The sequence below is a fragment of the Gasterosteus aculeatus genome, chromosome X (genome assembly GCF_964276395.1).
Source record: "Gasterosteus aculeatus chromosome X, fGasAcu3.hap1.1, whole genome shotgun sequence".
In the NCBI taxonomy this organism is placed as follows: domain Eukaryota; kingdom Metazoa; phylum Chordata; class Actinopteri; order Perciformes; family Gasterosteidae; genus Gasterosteus; species Gasterosteus aculeatus.
Window position 1 is genome coordinate 12,566,058 of NC_135698.1, and position 17,531 is coordinate 12,583,588.

Genomic DNA, 17,531 nt, shown 5'->3' on the forward strand with positions numbered 1-17,531 from the left:
AAGAAAGGAAAAAATGTGCTTGATGCTTGATGTTTGGACAACTCTTTTATATTTTATCCCCATATTTATAAATAACATGTCAAGTACAGTATATCCAAAAAGTTAATACTTAATATTAGCAGATATCACAAACATTTGTAGTTATCACATTTACAAAGACAAACTATTAAATTAGAAGATTCAATAAATATCTTAACATATTGGACATTTTCTCATTTACTAATGACGTTTAAATGTTTTTCATATATATTTGGCTGATGTTTTACCTCAAATTCTTCAGCAAAGCCACAACTTGAGTCTGCTTTCTGCTTCTTGTAGTAAGCTTCGAACTCCTCCACCCTCACAGCCACACTTCTGCTCAAATGGAAACCAGAGGTCAGAGCAGGTTCATGGCTTTCATTTTGTGTTAAAATGCTTTAAACTTGATGGATTTAGACCCGATTAGACTTACACTTTGGCTCTGGAGAAAGAAAGAAGAAAAAGCAACGATGAGCAACATTTATTCAAACAATTGTCATGCATTTACTTTGAACATAAATGAAAACCTCACCTCAGGGAATGAATCTGGATGTCGGGCGAATCTTTGTTGGATAACCTAAAGTACACAAGTAAAGAGTTTAGAGTTGAGTCGCGTACACCGAATCATCTCGTCATTTTTCATCCTTGATGACGACGACAAACCTTTTCCAGTAGATAATAAAGCCGATGAGGATGATCAAGAGAACGCAAAAAATTCCCAATGTCACTCCAATAGCAATGCTAATGACAACTAAAATGTTGACAAAAAAAAGAGGTCCGTTAGGGTTTCCTCTCATTATGGGAGCATGTAATAGCAAAACCTTAAGGTCAAAAGGTGGTACCTGGGTTCTGTGGGAGTTGTACAAAATTATAAAACTTTGTTGCAGCCAACAGTTTACCAGTCACCAACTGGTTATCCAGAGTCAGACGTGTGAACAACACAATAGCATATCTGCAGGATGGAACATTATTAGTAATGGGATTTACACACACGTTACTCTCTGACATGTTTTTGTACTTGTTCCCATTCTCTGACAATCTTACAATCCCATTGTAAAGAGGTTGTTAGACCATATTATTTGCAATTTTCACGTTTGTTTGCGTCTTACTGGTATTTTTCATTGGCTTCCAAAGGACCATTAAAGTAGGCCCCCCATTTGTTTTCGCTTCCTATCTCTATGTCCAGAGGTCCCTCTTCACTGCGTGATGTAACGGTGGTCTCAGTTAAATTTTTAACTGTAGCCATGTATACTTGAGTAGCCTGTTCCTTCCACTCTTGGTACGTTTTGCTCACGTACGTTGTTAAATCAGAGGCACCTGGAAGGAGAGGAATTACTGTGATTGGCTTTTGACAGAAAGGTTCTTGTTATGGGTCTAATGTCTTTATCATATGGTCGCTTCCGCCTTCAAAGTTTACAATATAATTACAACGATTCATGACATTAAAAAGAAAAAAGAAACCAACCAGGGTCCGTTTGTGTCACCAGCACCCCAACATGTGTAATTGGCCCATTGATGCTGTCCAGCAGACCTCTTTTGATCTGAAGATTGAACTTGTTGTATTCTTTGTTTCTCACCACCACAAGGTCCTGATAGTTTTCTGGAATGGATGGATCTTTGGGGGAGGGAGCAGTAAACGTTTAGGCGTGAACACTCAAGTAAATATTATTTTCATAGAACAGTTAATGTCCTACTTGTGATGCCTGTCCAGCAGGAATGAGTCTCAGGGCGGCTGGGTAATCCACAGCTCTGAGTCTCCACAGACAGATTGTAACTGGTATTGTGACGAAGGTTGGACACAGTATAATTACAGCAGGAGCGTGTATAGTTGACGGTCTCGCCGTTGTTTACAGTGACCTTGAAGCCAGAGTTTTGGCCATTGTTTTTTTTCCAGGACAGAATGACTTGAGCGATTGTTGTGTCTGGACCATCACATATCAAGTCTTTCACCGCGCCTGCATCTACAGCGGCAAACAGAAATGATCGTCAGGAAAATCACAACTGGGAACAAAAAGAACAGTATTGTTCCCCGATCTTCATGCATGCTTAGTTCCAGGACAATATCATATGGAAATATACAAAACAAACAAGCTCTTTTGTTCATACTTGTGCAGACGGAAATCCATATTGGAGCACCTTCCGTTCCATCAGCGGTCTTTGTGGTGACGCTTATATTGTATGGTTTGCCAGGAACCAGGTCATTAATTTTAGAATAAAATCCTCTTGTTGGTGTATTCCTAATAGACTCATCTGAGCTGTGCCAGCTCAGAATGTAACAATAGCTTTCCTTGTATTGATCAGGTTTCTCCCACATGACAGTGATGCTCTCCTCTTCTGTAGAAGTCCTAAGATTGTTCACACTCAACGGTCCTAATTGTTTAAAAGAGATTTAAGAGATGTCAAGGTTACTAGATAGTGAAGGTGAACCTTAATAGCGAATATTTCTTTGGAACTAGTCAGTGTAACCATTTAAAAAAAATATATGTAACTTAAATATTACATTTGTGAAAAGATGAATGAATAATTAATGAAAACCATAAACCAACAGTAAAAGAAACTTGAAAAAATGAAATTATGAAAATCATCCCAATCATACTCACTGGTGTAGTTGAATGTGGTCACTGCAGTGCTCTCATAGTGCCACACGCCTACAGTAACAACAGAGAGATTGTAGGGGCTTCCAGACTCGAGGTTTTGCAGCACATACCAGTTTTTACTGATCACAAAGGAACCGTTATGGCTGGACACACTGAAGTTGTACTGGTTATGGTCCATGCCCTCTGGAAAGGGCCAGGTGAAGTTGATGGAGTTCACGGTCTGAGAGTCCACCATGATGGGGCCAGGAGGGTTGGGAACTGAAGAGGAGATGGAAGGCTGTTTTTAAACGCTACAGGCATTACTAAAATAAATATTGGTCTAAGTACATGCAGCACATGTACAATACAATATATGTGTTATATTCCGTTTTTTAAATATCACAATGTAACTCACAAGTTGCGTTGCAAACCCTTGAGGTTCTGTTCGTAAAAGGTCCACTTGTGGTGATCACTTCCACACAGTAAAGCACTCCAGGTATCAGATCCGTAAAACCCACATTCGTAGTAAAGTTGCTCAGGTCTGTGTCGTTTGTCACCATGAGATTGTCTCTGAAAAGCAATACAGCGTACGAGCCCACCAGTCCCACTGCTTCTTTCCAGCTCACTGTCATTGCAGTTGTGTTTCCAATTGCCGTGACGCCAGAAACAGCTGCAGGCTCTGTATTAAGAGATTTCAATATTACTTAATGTACATTTAGAAATTCCTTAGTGAAGGTTTGCCTAAATATATTGAATCTGTTATTTGGTCATTTATAATACTTTGACTTAAAGCAATTATTGCACGTTCATCTAGTATGAAAACATGCTGCCAGCATTGGTCAAGTCAACGAGCTTGTGTGACTTTGCATGCTTTCGACTGTGGAATAGACCCCTTCTACAACGGTAAATACATCAAAAGTGTCAAATGTTCCAGGGGTCAGGTGGAGGAAGGTTTAAGTATCAGTGACAGTTGATTGGTTCTGAACCAGCCTGGCGTCCTGGAGAGCTATCACCAGGTAGGAGCAGGAAGGCTTATGATCAATTTGTCTGAGCCACGTCAGCCAGACGGACGTTGTGTTCTGGTCCTCCACTGTGAGGTCGGCCACTGCTTTGGGCCAGATGTGTCAAAAGTATTCACATTCATTACTCAAGTAGAAGTATAGATACTAGGGTTTAAAAGGACTTTTGTAGAAGTTGATGTATGAACTCAAGCGTTTTGCTTTAGTAAAAGTATAAAGTACTGTTTTTAAAACTACTTAAAGTATAAAAGTAAAAGTAATTTAAGGGGGAAAAATTACATTACGGACAAACTCTTAATGTGTAACCTCGCACACAGAACATGTCAGTCCGTTACAATGTGATCGGAAGGTGCCTTCAGATCACGTGACCTGCCGTTATGATGATGGAACATGGCGATATTCAGAGAGGCTGAAACAACAGAAGGACAAATGTATCGACCTGCATGCTACATAACTTAAACAGATAAAACCAGAACCCGTTTTCCAGTGACGGCTAACTCTTAATAAGGGTTGAAAAAACATTTACGACAAACCCATGGTCATGAAGACATTCATTTACGCTTCATGGAGTTTGCATGAGGAGGAGGAGGCGGGTTCATGTTGCTAAATACACAACTGAGATCGGCTTGTGCCGTTCTGACAAAAGAACCTTCCACCAACCACTCGTCGCACCCGGCGTCACTCTGATTTGTGTCATCTGCAGGTGCATTGTGGAGAAAACCAATAGGGTGTCTGAATGGAAAATATTCATACTTCTTATCCATCCACAATCAGATTCACTCTTTCCGGATGGCGCGATGTATCTGGACAGTGTTATTTCTGTGTGTGTTTTCTAACGACGACAAGCCGGAAGTATCAAGGATATTTTAAAAATGTAAGGAGTAGAAAGTACAGATGTTTGTGTGAAAACCTAAGGAGTAGAAGTAAAAAGTCGTCTGAAAAACAAATACTCCAGTAAAGTAAACATACCCCAAATTTCTACTTAAGTAAGGTAACAAAGTATTGGTTACTTGACACCTCTGCTTTGGGCCCTTTAAAAAAATTAATAAATAATGCATAAACCAACAGTAAGAGAAACTTGAAAAAATGAAATGATGAAAATCATCCCAATCATACTCACTGGTGTAGTTGAATGTGGTCACTGCAGTGCTCTCATAGTGCCACACGCCTACAGTAACAACAGAGAGATGGTAGGGGCTTCCAGACTCGAGGTTTTGCAGCACATACCAGTTTTTACTGATCACAAAGGAACCGTTATGGCCGGACACACTGAAGTTGTACTGGTTATGGTCCATGCCCTCTGGAAAGGGCCAGGTGAAGTTGATGGAGTTCACGGTCTGAGAGTCCACCATGATGGGGCCAGGAGGGTTGGGAACTGAAGAGGAGATGGAAGGCTGTTTTTAAACGCTACAGGCATTACTAAAATAAATATTGGTCTAAGTACATGCAGCACATGTACAATACAATATATGTGTAATATGCCGTTTTTTAAATATCACAATGTAACTCACAAGTTGCGTTGCAAACCCTTGAGGTTCTGTTCGTAAAAGGTCCACTTGTAGTGATCACTTCCACACAGTAAAGCACTCCAGGTATCAGATCCGTAAAACCCACATTCGTAGTAAAGTTACTCAGGTCTGTGACGTTTTTCACCATGAGATTGTCTCTGAAAAGCAATACAGCGTACGAGCCCACCAGTCCCACTGCTTTTTTCCAGCTCACTGTCATTGCAGTGGTGTTTCCAATTGCCGTGACGCCAGAAACAGCTGCAGCCTCTGTATTAAGAGATTTCAATTTTACTTAATGTACATTTAGAAATTCCTTAGTGAAGGTTTGCCTAAATATATTGAATCTGTTATTTGGTCATTTATAATACTTTGACTTAAAGCAATTATTGCACGTTCATCTAGTATGAAAACATGCTGCCAGCATTGGTCAAGTCAACGAGCTTGTGTGACTTTGCATGCTTTCGACTGTGGAATAGACCCCTTCTACAACGGTAAATACATCAAAAGTGTCAAATGTTCCAGGGGTCAGGTGGAGGAAGGTTTAAGTATCAGTGACAGTTGATTGGTTCTGAACCAGCCTGGCGTCCTGGAGAGCTATCACCAGGTAGGAGCAGGAAGGCTTATGATCAATTTGTCTGAGCCACGTCAGCCGGACGGACGTTGTGTTCTGGTCCTCCACTGTGAGGTCGGCCACTGCTTTGGGCCAGATGTGTCAAAAGTATTCACATTCATTACTCAAGTAGAAGTATAGATACTAGGGTTTAAAAGGACTTTTGTAGAAGTTGATGTATGAACTCAAGCGTTTTGCTTAAGTAAAAGTATAAAGTACTGTTTTTAAAACTACTTAAAGTATAAAAGTAAAAGTAATTTAAGGGGGAAAAAATTACATTACGGACAAACTCTTAATGTGTAACCTCGCACACAGAACATGTCAGTCCGTTACAATGTGATCGGAAGGTGCCTTCAGATCACATGACCTGCCGTTATGATGATGGAACATGGCGATATTCAGAGAGGCTGAAACAACAGAAGGACAAATGTATCGACCTGCATGCTACATAACTTAAACAGATAAAACCAGAACCCGTTTTCCAGTGACGGCTAACTCTTAATAAGGGTTGAAAAAACATTTACGACAAACCCATGGTCATGAAGACATTCATTTACGCTTCATGGAGTTTGCATGAGGAGGAGGAGGCGGGTTCATGTTGCTAAATACACAACTGAGATCGGCTTGTGCCGTTCTGACAAAAGAACCTTCCACCAACCACTCGTCGCACCCGGCGTCACTCTGATTTGTGTCATCTGCAGGTGCATTGTGGAGAAAACCAATAGGGTGTCTGAATGGAAAATATTCATACTTCTTATCCATCCACAATCAGATTCACTCTTTCCGGATGGCGCGATGTATCTGGACAGTGTTATTTCTGTGTGTGTTTTCTAACGACGACAAGCCGGAAGTATCAAGGATATTTTAAAAATGTAAGGAGTAGAAAGTACAGATGTTTGTGTGAAAACCTAAGGAGTAGAAGTAAAAAGTCGTCTGAAAAACAAATACTCCAGTAAAGTAAACATACCCCAAATTTCTACTTAAGTAAGGTAACAAAGTATTGGTTACTTGACACCTCTGCTTTGGGCCCTTTAAAAAAATTAATAAATAATGCATAAACCAACAGTAAGAGAAACTTGAAAAAATGAAATGATGAAAATCATCCCAATCATACTCACTGGTGTAGTTGAATGTGGTCACTGCAGTGCTCTCATAGTGCCACACGCCTACAGTAACAACAGAGAGATGGTAGGGGCTTCCAGACTCGAGGTTTTGCAGCACATACCAGTTTTTACTGATCACAAAGGAACCGTTATGGCCGGACACACTGAAGTTGTACTGGTTATGGTCCATGCCCTCTGGAAAGGGCCAGGTGAAGTTGATGGAGTTCACGGTCTGAGAGTCCACCATGATGGGGCCAGGAGGGTTGGGAACTGAAGAGGAGATGGAAGGCTGTTTTTAAACGCTACAGGCATTACTAAAATAAATATTGGTCTAAGTACATGCAGCACATGTACAATACAATATATGTGTAATATGCCGTTTTTTAAATATCACAATGTAACTCACAAGTTGCGTTGCAAACCCTTGAGGTTCTGTTCGTAAAAGGTCCACTTGTAGTGATCACTTCCACACAGTAAAGCACTCCAGGTATCAGATCCGTAAAACCCACATTCGTAGTAAAGTTGCTCAGGTCTGTGACGTTTTTCACCATGAGATTGTCTCTGAAAAGCAATACAGCGTACGAGCCCACCAGTCCCACTGCTTTTTTCCAGCTCACTGTCATTGCAGTGGTGTTTCCAATTGCCGTGACGCCAGAAACAGCTGCAGCCTCTGTATTAAGAGATTTCAATTTTACTTAATGTACATTTAGAAATTCCTTAGTGAAGGTTTGCCTAAATATATTGAATCTGTTATTTGGTCATTTATAATACTTTGACTTAAAGCAATTATTGCACGTTCATCTAGTATGAAAACATGCTGCCAGCATTGGTCAAGTCAACGAGCTTGTGTGACTTTGCATGCTTTCGACTGTGGAATAGACCCCTTCTACAACGGTAAATACATCAAAAGTGTCAAATGTTCCAGGGGTCAGATGGAGGAAGGTTTAAGTATCAGTGACAGTTGATTGGTTCTGAACCAGCCTGGCGTCCTGGAGAGCTATCACCAGGTAGGAGCAGGAAGGCTTATGATCAATTTGTCTGAGCCACGTCAGCCGGACGGACGTTGTGTTCTGGTCCTCCACTGTGAGGTCGGCCACTGCTTTGGGCCAGATGTGTCAAAAGTATTCACATTCATTACTCAAGTAGAAGTATAGATACTAGGGTTTAAAAGGACTTTTGTAGAAGTTGATGTATGAACTCAAGCGTTTTGCTTAAGTAAAAGTATAAAGTACTGTTTTTAAAACTACTTAAAGTATAAAAGTAAAAGTAATTTAAGGGGGAAAAAATTACATTACGGACAAACTCTTAATGTGTAACCTCGCACACAGAACATGTCAGTCCGTTACAATGTGATCGGAAGGTGCCTTCAGATCACGTGACCTGCCGTTATGATGATGGAACATGGCGATATTCAGAGAGGCTGAAACAACAGAAGGACAAATGTATCGACCTGCATGCTACATAACTTAAACAGATAAAACCAGAACCCGTTTTCCAGTGACGGCTAACTCTTAATAAGGGTTGAAAAAACATTTACGACAAACCCATGGTCATGAAGACATTCATTTACGCTTCATGGAGTTTGCATGAGGAGGAGGAGGCGGGTTCATGTTGCTAAATACACAACTGAGATCGGCTTGTGCCGTTCTGACAAAAGAACCTTCCACCAACCACTCGTCGCACCCGGCGTCACTCTGATTTGTGTCATCTGCAGGTGCATTGTGGAGAAAACCAATAGGGTGTCTGAATGGAAAATATTCATACTTCTTATCCATCCACAATCAGATTCACTCTTTCCGGATGGCGCGATGTATCTGGACAGTGTTATTTCTGTGTGTGTTTTCTAACGACGACAAGCCGGAAGTATCAAGGATATTTTAAAAATGTAAGGAGTAGAAAGTACAGATGTTTGTGTGAAAACCTAAGGAGTAGAAGTAAAAAGTCGTCTGAAAAACAAATACTCCAGTAAAGTAAACATACCCCAAATTTCTACTTAAGTAAGGTAACAAAGTATTGGTTACTTGACACCTCTGCTTTGGGCCCTTTAAAAAAATTAATAAATAATGCATAAACCAACAGTAAGAGAAACTTGAAAAAATGAAATGATGAAAATCATCCCAATCATACTCACTGGTGTAGTTGAATGTGGTCACTGCAGTGCTCTCATAGTGCCACACGCCTACAGTAACAACAGAGAGATGGTAGGGGCTTCCAGACTCGAGGTTTTGCAGCACATACCAGTTTTTACTGATCACAAAGGAACCGTTATGGCCGGACACACTGAAGTTGTACTGGTTATGGTCCATGCCCTCTGGAAAGGGCCAGGTGAAGTTGATGGAGTTCACGGTCTGAGAGTCCACCATGATGGGGCCAGGAGGGTTGGGAACTGAAGAGGAGATGGAAGGCTGTTTTTAAACGCTACAGGCATTACTAAAATAAATATTGGTCTAAGTACATGCAGCACATGTACAATACAATATATGTGTAATATGCCGTTTTTTAAATATCACAATGTAACTCACAAGTTGCGTTGCAAACCCTTGAGGTTCTGTTCGTAAAAGGTCCACTTGTGGTGATCACTTCCACACAGTAAAGCACTCCAGGTATCAGATCCGTAAAACCCACATTCGTAGTAAAGTTGCTCAGGTCTGTGATGTTTTTCACCATGAGATTGTCTCTGAAAAGCAATACAGCGTACGAGCCCACCAGTCCCACTGCTTTTTTCCAGCTCACTGTCATTGCAGTGGTGTTTCCAATTGCCGTGACGCCAGAAACAGCTGCAGCCTCTGTATTAAGAGATTTCAATTTTACTTAATGTACATTTAGAAATTCCTTAGTGAAGGTTTGCCTAAATATATTGAATCTGTTATTTGGTCATTTATAATACTTTGACTTAAAGCAATTATTGCACGTTCATCTAGTATGAAAACATGCTGCCAGCATTGGTCAAGTCAACGAGCTTGTGTGACTTTGCATGCTTTCGACTGTGGAATAGACCCCTTCTACAACGGTAAATACATCAAAAGTGTCAAATATTCCAGGGGTCAGGTGGAGGAAGGTTTAAGTATCAGTGACAGTTGATTGGTTCTGAACCAGCCTGGCGTCCTGGAGAGCTATCACCAGGTAGGAGCAGGAAGGCTTATGATCAATTTGTCTGAGCCACGTCAGCCGGAAGGACGTTGTGTTCTGGTCCTCCACTGTGAGGTCGGCCACTGCTTTGGGCCAGATGTGTCAAAAGTATTCACATTCATTACTCAAGTAGAAGTATAGATACTAGGGTTTAAAAGGAGTTTTGTAGAAGTTGATGTATGAACTCAAGCGTTTTGCTTAAGTAAAAGTATAAAGTACTGTTTTTAAAACTACTTAAAGTATAAAAGTAAAAGTAATTTAAGGGGGAAAAAATTACATTACGGACAAACTCTTAATGTGTAACCTCGCACACAGAACATGTCAGTCCGTTACAATGTGATCGGAAGGTGCCTTCAGATCACATGACCTGCCGTTATGATGATGGAACATGGCGATATTCAGAGAGGCTGAAACAACAGAAGGACAAATGTATCGACCTGCATGCTACATAACTTAAACAGATAAAACCAGAACCCGTTTTCCAGTGACGGCTAACTCTTAATAAGGGTTGAAAAAACATTTACGACAAACCCATGCTCATGAAGACATTCATTTACGCTTCATGGAGTTTGCATGAGGAGGAGGAGGCGGGTTCATGTTGCTAAATACACAACTGAGATCGGCTTGTGCCGTTCTGACAAAAGAACCTTCCACCAACCACTCGTCGCACCCGGCGTCACTCTGATTTGTGTCATCTGCAGGTGCATTGTGGAGAAAACCAATAGGGTGTCTGAATGGAAAATATTCATACTTCTTATCCATCCACAATCAGATTCACTCTTTCCGGATGGCGCGATGTATCTGGACAGTGTTATTTCTGCGTGTGTTTTCTAACGACGACAAGCCGGAAGTATCAAGGATATTTTAAAAATGTAAGGAGTAGAAAGTACAGATGTTTGTGTGAAAACCTAAGGAGTAGAAGTAAAAAGTCGTCTGAAAAACAAATACTCCAGTAAAGTAAACATACCCCAAATTTCTACTTAAGTAAGGTAACAAAGTATTGGTTACTTGACACCTCTGCTTTGGGCCCTTTAAAAAAATTAATAAATAATGCATAAACCAACAGTAAGAGAAACTTGAAAAAATGAAATGATGAAAATCATCCCAATCATACTCACTGGTGTATTTGAATGTGGTCACTGCAGTGCTCTCATAGTGCCACACGCCTACAGTAACAACAGAGAGATGGTAGGGGCTTCCAGACTCGAGGTTTTGCAGCACATACCAGTTTTTACTGATCACAAAGGAACCGTTATGGCCGGACACACTGAAGTTGTACTGGTTATGGTCCATGCCCTCTGGAAAGGGCCAGGTGAAGTTGATGGAGTTCACGGTCTGAGAGTCCACCATGATGGGGCCAGGAGGGTTGGGAACTGAAGAGGAGATGGAAGGCTGTTTTTAAACGCTACAGGCATTACTAAAATAAATATTGGTCTAAGTACATGCAGCACATGTACAATACAATATATGTGTAATATGCCGTTTTTTAAATATCACAATGTAACTCACAAGTTGCGTTGCAAACCCTTGAGGTTCTGTTCGTAAAAGGTCCACTTGTAGTGATCACTTCCACACAGTAAAGCACTCCAGGTATCAGATCCGTAAAACCCACATTCGTAGTAAAGTTGCTCAGGTCTGTGACGTTTTTCACCATGAGATTGTCTCTGAAAAGCAATACAGCGTACGAGCCCACCAGTCCCACTGCTTTTTTCCAGCTCACTGTCATTGCAGTGGTGTTTCCAATTGCCGTGACGCCAGAAACAGCTGCAGCCTCTGTATTAAGAGATTTCAATTTTACTTAATGTACATTTAGAAATTCCTTAGTGAAGGTTTGCCTAAATATATTGAATCTGTTATTTGGTCATTTATAATACTTTGACTTAAAGCAATTATTGCACGTTCATCTAGTATGAAAACATGCTGCCAGCATTGGTCAAGTCAACGAGCTTGTGTGACTTTGCATGCTTTCGACTGTGGAATAGACCCCTTCTACAACGGTAAATACATCAAAAGTGTCAAATGTTCCAGGGGTCAGATGGAGGAAGGTTTAAGTATCAGTGACAGTTGATTGGTTCTGAACCAGCCTGGCGTCCTGGAGAGCTATCACCAGGTAGGAGCAGGAAGGCTTATGATCAATTTGTCTGAGCCACGTCAGCCGGACGGACGTTGTGTTCTGGTCCTCCACTGTGAGGTCGGCCACTGCTTTGGGCCAGATGTGTCAAAAGTATTCACATTCATTACTCAAGTAGAAGTATAGATACTAGGGTTTAAAAGGACTTTTGTAGAAGTTGATGTATGAACTCAAGCGTTTTGCTTAAGTAAAAGTATAAAGTACTGTTTTTAAAACTACTTAAAGTATAAAAGTAAAAGTAATTTAAGGGGGAAAAAATTACATTACGGACAAACTCTTAATGTGTAACCTCGCACACAGAACATGTCAGTCCGTTACAATGTGATCGGAAGGTGCCTTCAGATCACGTGACCTGCCGTTATGATGATGGAACATGGCGATATTCAGAGAGGCTGAAACAACAGAAGGACAAATGTATCGACCTGCATGCTACATAACTTAAACAGATAAAACCAGAACCCGTTTTCCAGTGACGGCTAACTCTTAATAAGGGTTGAAAAAACATTTACGACAAACCCATGGTCATGAAGACATTCATTTACGCTTCATGGAGTTTGCATGAGGAGGAGGAGGCGGGTTCATGTTGCTAAATACACAACTGAGATCGGCTTGTGCCGTTCTGACAAAAGAACCTTCCACCAACCACTCGTCGAACCCGGCGTCACTCTGATTTGTGTCATCTGCAGGTGCATTGTGGAGAAAACCAATAGGGTGTCTGAATGGAAAATATTCATACTTCTTATCCATCCACAATCAGATTCACTCTTTCCGGATGGCGCGATGTATCTGGACAGTGTTATTTCTGTGTGTGTTTTCTAACGACGACAAGCCGGAAGTATCAAGGATATTTTAAAAATGTAAGGAGTAGAAAGTACAGATGTTTGTGTGAAAACCTAAGGAGTAGAAGTAAAAAGTCGTCTGAAAAACAAATACTCCAGTAAAGTAAACATACCCCAAATTTCTACTTAAGTAAGGTAACAAAGTATTGGTTACTTGACACCTCTGCTTTGGGCCCTTTAAAAAAATTAATAAATAATGCATAAACCAACAGTAAGAGAAACTTGAAAAAATGAAATGATGAAAATCATCCCAATCATACTCACTGGTGTAGTTGAATGTGGTCACTGCAGTGCTCTCATAGTGCCACACGCCTACAGTAACAACAGAGAGATGGTAGGGGCTTCCAGACTCGAGGTTTTGCAGCACATACCAGTTTTTACTGATCACAAAGGAACCGTTATGGCCGGACACACTGAAGTTGTACTGGTTATGGTCCATGCCCTCTGGAAAGGGCCAGGTGAAGTTGATGGAGTTCACGGTCTGAGAGTCCACCATGATGGGGCCAGGAGGGTTGGGAACTGAAGAGGAGATGGAAGGCTGTTTTTAAACGCTACAGGCATTACTAAAATAAATATTGGTCTAAGTACATGCAGCACATGTACAATACAATATATGTGTAATATGCCGTTTTTTAAATATCACAATGTAACTCACAAGTTGCGTTGCAAACCCTTGAGGTTCTGTTCGTAAAAGGTCCACTTGTGGTGATCACTTCCACACAGTAAAGCACTCCAGGTATCAGATCCGTAAAACCCACATTCGTAGTAAAGTTGCTCAGGTCTGTGACGTTTTTCACCATGAGATTGTCTCTGAAAAGCAATACAGCGTACGAGCCCACCAGTCCCACTGCTTTTTTCCAGCTCACTGTCATTGCAGTGGTGTTTCCAATTGCCGTGACGCCAGAAACAGCTGCAGGGCCTGTATGAAGAGATTTCAATTTTGACATGTCAGCCAGATGGAGGTTGTGTTCAAGTACTCCACTGTGAGGTGTGCCAGAGACCTGGCTGAGAGGACCTGCCATTCTACAACCAGACTTTTCCTCTAGAAACCTCAGAGCTTCATCCTGCTTGTGATCACTGCAGACAGTCTTCTCCAACAGGTGCCTTCAGCAGATCTGAATGATCTGAAACACCTTTAAATGCTCACTTACTTGTGTATTGAGAAACACTGGTGTTCTGTCCCTCAGTACTGCCTTCATTTGTCACTGCAGCAACAGTTATTTTATACTGTACACCAGCAGTCAGGTTAGTAATGGTTATACTTGTTGTATTCACACTGTTATTGTCAGTTACATTTCCATCAGTCCACTGTACTCTGTAGGAAGAGCTGTTTCCCTTTGGTTCAATCCACGTCAGTGATATAGAGGATGTTGTGACATTAGCGACAGTGATATTTCTGACTACTTCGGGCTCTGTGTGCGCACAATGAATACGAGAAGAGGAAAGATAATTAACACATTTAGAGTAATCAAAAAAAACACTGCAAACTATGTACAAAATATGAACTTCGAATTACATTTATAACAAAAGAGCTTAGGGACAATTTCCCAAAACCACAAATGTCACACAGCTGTAATACAAAAATGAAAGCAACATTTAATTACTTGTGACTGCAGTGACGTGGTGAGCTCGTCCTTCTGTCTGATTGTCTCCGGCGACGGCAATGACTGAGATTGTGTAGCTAGTGCCTGGGATTAGTTCTGATATCACGGCAAAGTTATCATATGTACACATATTCCTCATAGCTCCATTACTGCTCCACTCCAACCTGAACTTGAACACCTCACCCGGAGGTGAGGTCCAATTCAGAGAGATGGACGAGGTGTTTGTGGACACAGTAGGTGTCCCAATTTCACCAGGTCCTAAAGCAAAGAGGAGGAGAGGAGAGCACCATTCTCTGTGACTACAATCTGTATCACTTGGGAAAGTTATGATGTTTAAAATAAACCCATCAAGTATCAACACGACTGATTATATTAAAATGAAGCGAGACACTTGAAGAAACATTGTTGAACAAGGACTTCTCCGTTGAGAGGAACCACCATTCTAAAACTAGACTCTTCCATTATGCTTGTGTTCACTGCAGGCAGTCTTTTCCAACAGGTGCTTTCAGCAGATTCTAATAACCTGAATTTCACGGCGGCTGCGCCATGATCGGGGTGTTTTTATGTTTCCCCGGTTGCCATGACAGGATTAGACCTTGCACGACCATCGTTCGCCCTGCCGGACTTCGCCACACCAATCTTCGGCCTGCCTGACTTGGTCATGCCAGCATCGCACCCAACCCAGAAACCAGCAAGTTGTGGACTAGTGGTGTTTTTTTTGTTATTGTTTCGCACATGGAATAAATAATTTTTTGTTTCACACCACCGATCTTTTCTGCGTTTCGGTCTTGTCCAAGCAAACCGTGACAGAACGATCTGGCCAGAGAATGGACCCAGCAGACTTGGACACCGTTCGCCAGGCAATTTCCAGTCAGGGAACCCTGATTGTCCAGCACAACTCAACAGTGGTAGATCGTTTTAGTAAATTTGCACATTTCATCCCTCTTCCCAAGCTAACGTTGGCCTAGGGGATGGCAAACCTTCTGGTGAAGGAGGTGTTTTGAATCCATCTGCGCCACTGTCAGCCGGTCCTCTGGGCTCCACCCGCACACAAATGGATAGGCTGAGAAGGCAAATCAAAAGATGGAGACGACTGTGCGGTGCCTGGTCTTATCGAACCCTACCTCATGGGTCTTACAGTTACTCTGGGTGGAGTACGCCCAAAACACTCTGTCCCTATTCCAATGTGTACATGGTTACCTTCCACCTGTTTCCGTCCCAGGAAAAGAAACTATCGGTGCCGTCCGTTCAGACCAACGTTAGGCGTGATCATTGGACCTGGCATCGCGCTAGGGCAGCCTTTCTCAGATCCTCGGACCACTATAAGGCGTACCGGCGCCGTACACCTGCCCCCCCTATGCCGTGGGAGATAGGGTTTGGTTGACCACTGAGGACCAAGTCAAAGAAGCTACATCGGTCCATTCCCAATTGTCAAGATCATCATTTTTTAATTTCACACCACCAATCCGGTCGGCATTTTGGTCCTGTCTAAGCAAACCTTCACACTGACTTTATCCAACACATTTAAATGCTTACTTACTTGTGTATTGAGAAACACTGGTGTTCTGTCCCTCAGTACTGCCTTCATTTGTCACTGCAGCAACAGTTATTTTATACTGTACACCAGCAGTCAGGTTAGTAATGGTTATACTTGTTGTATTCACACTGTTATTGTCAGTTACATTTCCATCAGTCCACTGTACTCTGTAGGAAGAGCTGTTTCCCTTTGGTTCAATCCACGTCAGTGATATAGAGGATGTTGTGACATTAGCGACAGTGATATTTCTGACTACTTCGGGCTCTGTGTGCGCACAATGAATACGAGAAGAGGAAAGATAATTAACACATTTAGAGTAATCAAAAAAAACACTGCAAACTATGTACAAAATATGAACTTCGAATTACATTTATAACAAAAGAGCTTAGGGACAATTTCCCAAAACCACAAATGTCACACAGCTGTAATACAAAAATGAAAGCAACATTTAATTACTTGTGACTGCAGTGACGTGGTGAGCTCGTCCTTCTGTCTGATTGTCTCCGGCGACGGCAATGACTGAGATTGTGTAGCTAGTGCCTGGGATTAGTTCTGATATCACGGCAAAGTTATCATATGTACACATATTCCTCATAGCTCCATTACTGCTCCACTCCAACCTGAACTTGAACACCTCACCCGGAGGTGAGGTCCAATTCAGAGAGATGGACGAGGTGTTTGTGGACACAGTAGGTGTCCCAATTTCACCAGGTCCTAAAGCAAAGAGGAGGAGAGGAGAGCACCATTCTCTGTGACTACAATCTGTATCACTTGGGAAAGTTATGATGTTTAAAATAAACCCATCAAGTATCAACACGACTGATTATATTAAAATGAAGCGAGACACTTGAAGAAACATTGTTGAACAAGGACTTCTCCGTTGAGAGGAACCACCATTCTAAAACTAGACTCTTCCATTATGCTTGTGTTCACTGCAGGCAGTCTTTTCCAACAGGTGCTTTCAGCAGATTCTAATAACCTGAATTTCACGGCGGCTGCGCCATGATCGGGGTGTTTTTATGTTTCCCCGGTTGCCATGACAGGATTAGACCTTGCACGACCATCGTTCGCCCTGCCGGACTTCGCCACACCAATCTTCGGCCTGCCTGACTTGGTCATGCCAGCATCGCACCCAACCCAGAAACCAGCAAGTTGTGGACTAGTGGTGTTTTTTTTGTTATTGTTTCGCACATGGAATAAATAATTTTTTGTTTCACACCACCGATCTTTTCTGCGTTTCGGTCTTGTCCAAGCAAACCGTGACAGAACGATCTGGCCAGAGAATGGACCCAGCAGACTTGGACACCGTTCGCCAGGCAATTTCCAGTCAGGGAACCCTGATTGTCCAGCACAACTCAACAGTGGTAGATCGTTTTAGTAAATTTGCACATTTCATCCCTCTTCCCAAGCTAACGTTGGCCTAGGGGATGGCAAACCTTCTGGTGAAGGAGGTGTTT

General features: G+C 41.8%; 1 protein-coding gene across 2 annotated transcripts in view; it reads right to left on the minus strand.

Annotated features, from left to right (window-relative positions):
• Positions 1-266: 266 nt before the first annotated feature.
• Positions 267-17,531, minus strand: part of ptprjb.2 (protein tyrosine phosphatase receptor type Jb, tandem duplicate 2) — a 37,042-nt gene continuing 19,777 nt past the window's right edge. Inside the window, exons 12-35 of one of the 2 annotated variants that reach the window (XM_078082785.1) lie at positions 16,531-16,788; positions 16,078-16,338; positions 14,538-14,795; positions 14,085-14,345; positions 13,589-13,852; positions 13,198-13,452; positions 11,473-11,736; positions 11,082-11,336; positions 9,357-9,620; positions 8,966-9,220; positions 7,241-7,504; positions 6,850-7,104; positions 5,125-5,388; positions 4,734-4,988; positions 3,010-3,273; positions 2,619-2,873; positions 2,125-2,388; positions 1,713-1,979; positions 1,484-1,633; positions 1,128-1,335; positions 861-970; positions 682-769; positions 452-595; positions 267-354 (exon numbers count right to left, since the gene is read on the minus strand). In XM_078082785.1, coding sequence (XP_077938911.1) covers positions 547-595; positions 682-769; positions 861-970; positions 1,128-1,335; positions 1,484-1,633; positions 1,713-1,979; positions 2,125-2,388; positions 2,619-2,873; positions 3,010-3,273; positions 4,734-4,988; positions 5,125-5,388; positions 6,850-7,104; positions 7,241-7,504; positions 8,966-9,220; positions 9,357-9,620; positions 11,082-11,336; positions 11,473-11,736; positions 13,198-13,452; positions 13,589-13,852; positions 14,085-14,345; positions 14,538-14,795; positions 16,078-16,338; positions 16,531-16,788 — 5,288 coding nt within the window. In that variant the 3' untranslated portion in view covers positions 267-354; positions 452-546. The remainder of the gene's footprint in view (positions 355-451; positions 596-681; positions 770-860; positions 971-1,127; positions 1,336-1,483; positions 1,634-1,712; positions 1,980-2,124; positions 2,389-2,618; positions 2,874-3,009; positions 3,274-4,733; positions 4,989-5,124; positions 5,389-6,849; positions 7,105-7,240; positions 7,505-8,965; positions 9,221-9,356; positions 9,621-11,081; positions 11,337-11,472; positions 11,737-13,197; positions 13,453-13,588; positions 13,853-14,084; positions 14,346-14,537; positions 14,796-16,077; positions 16,339-16,530; positions 16,789-17,531) is intronic. The other variant, XM_078082786.1, reaches the window with a different exon arrangement.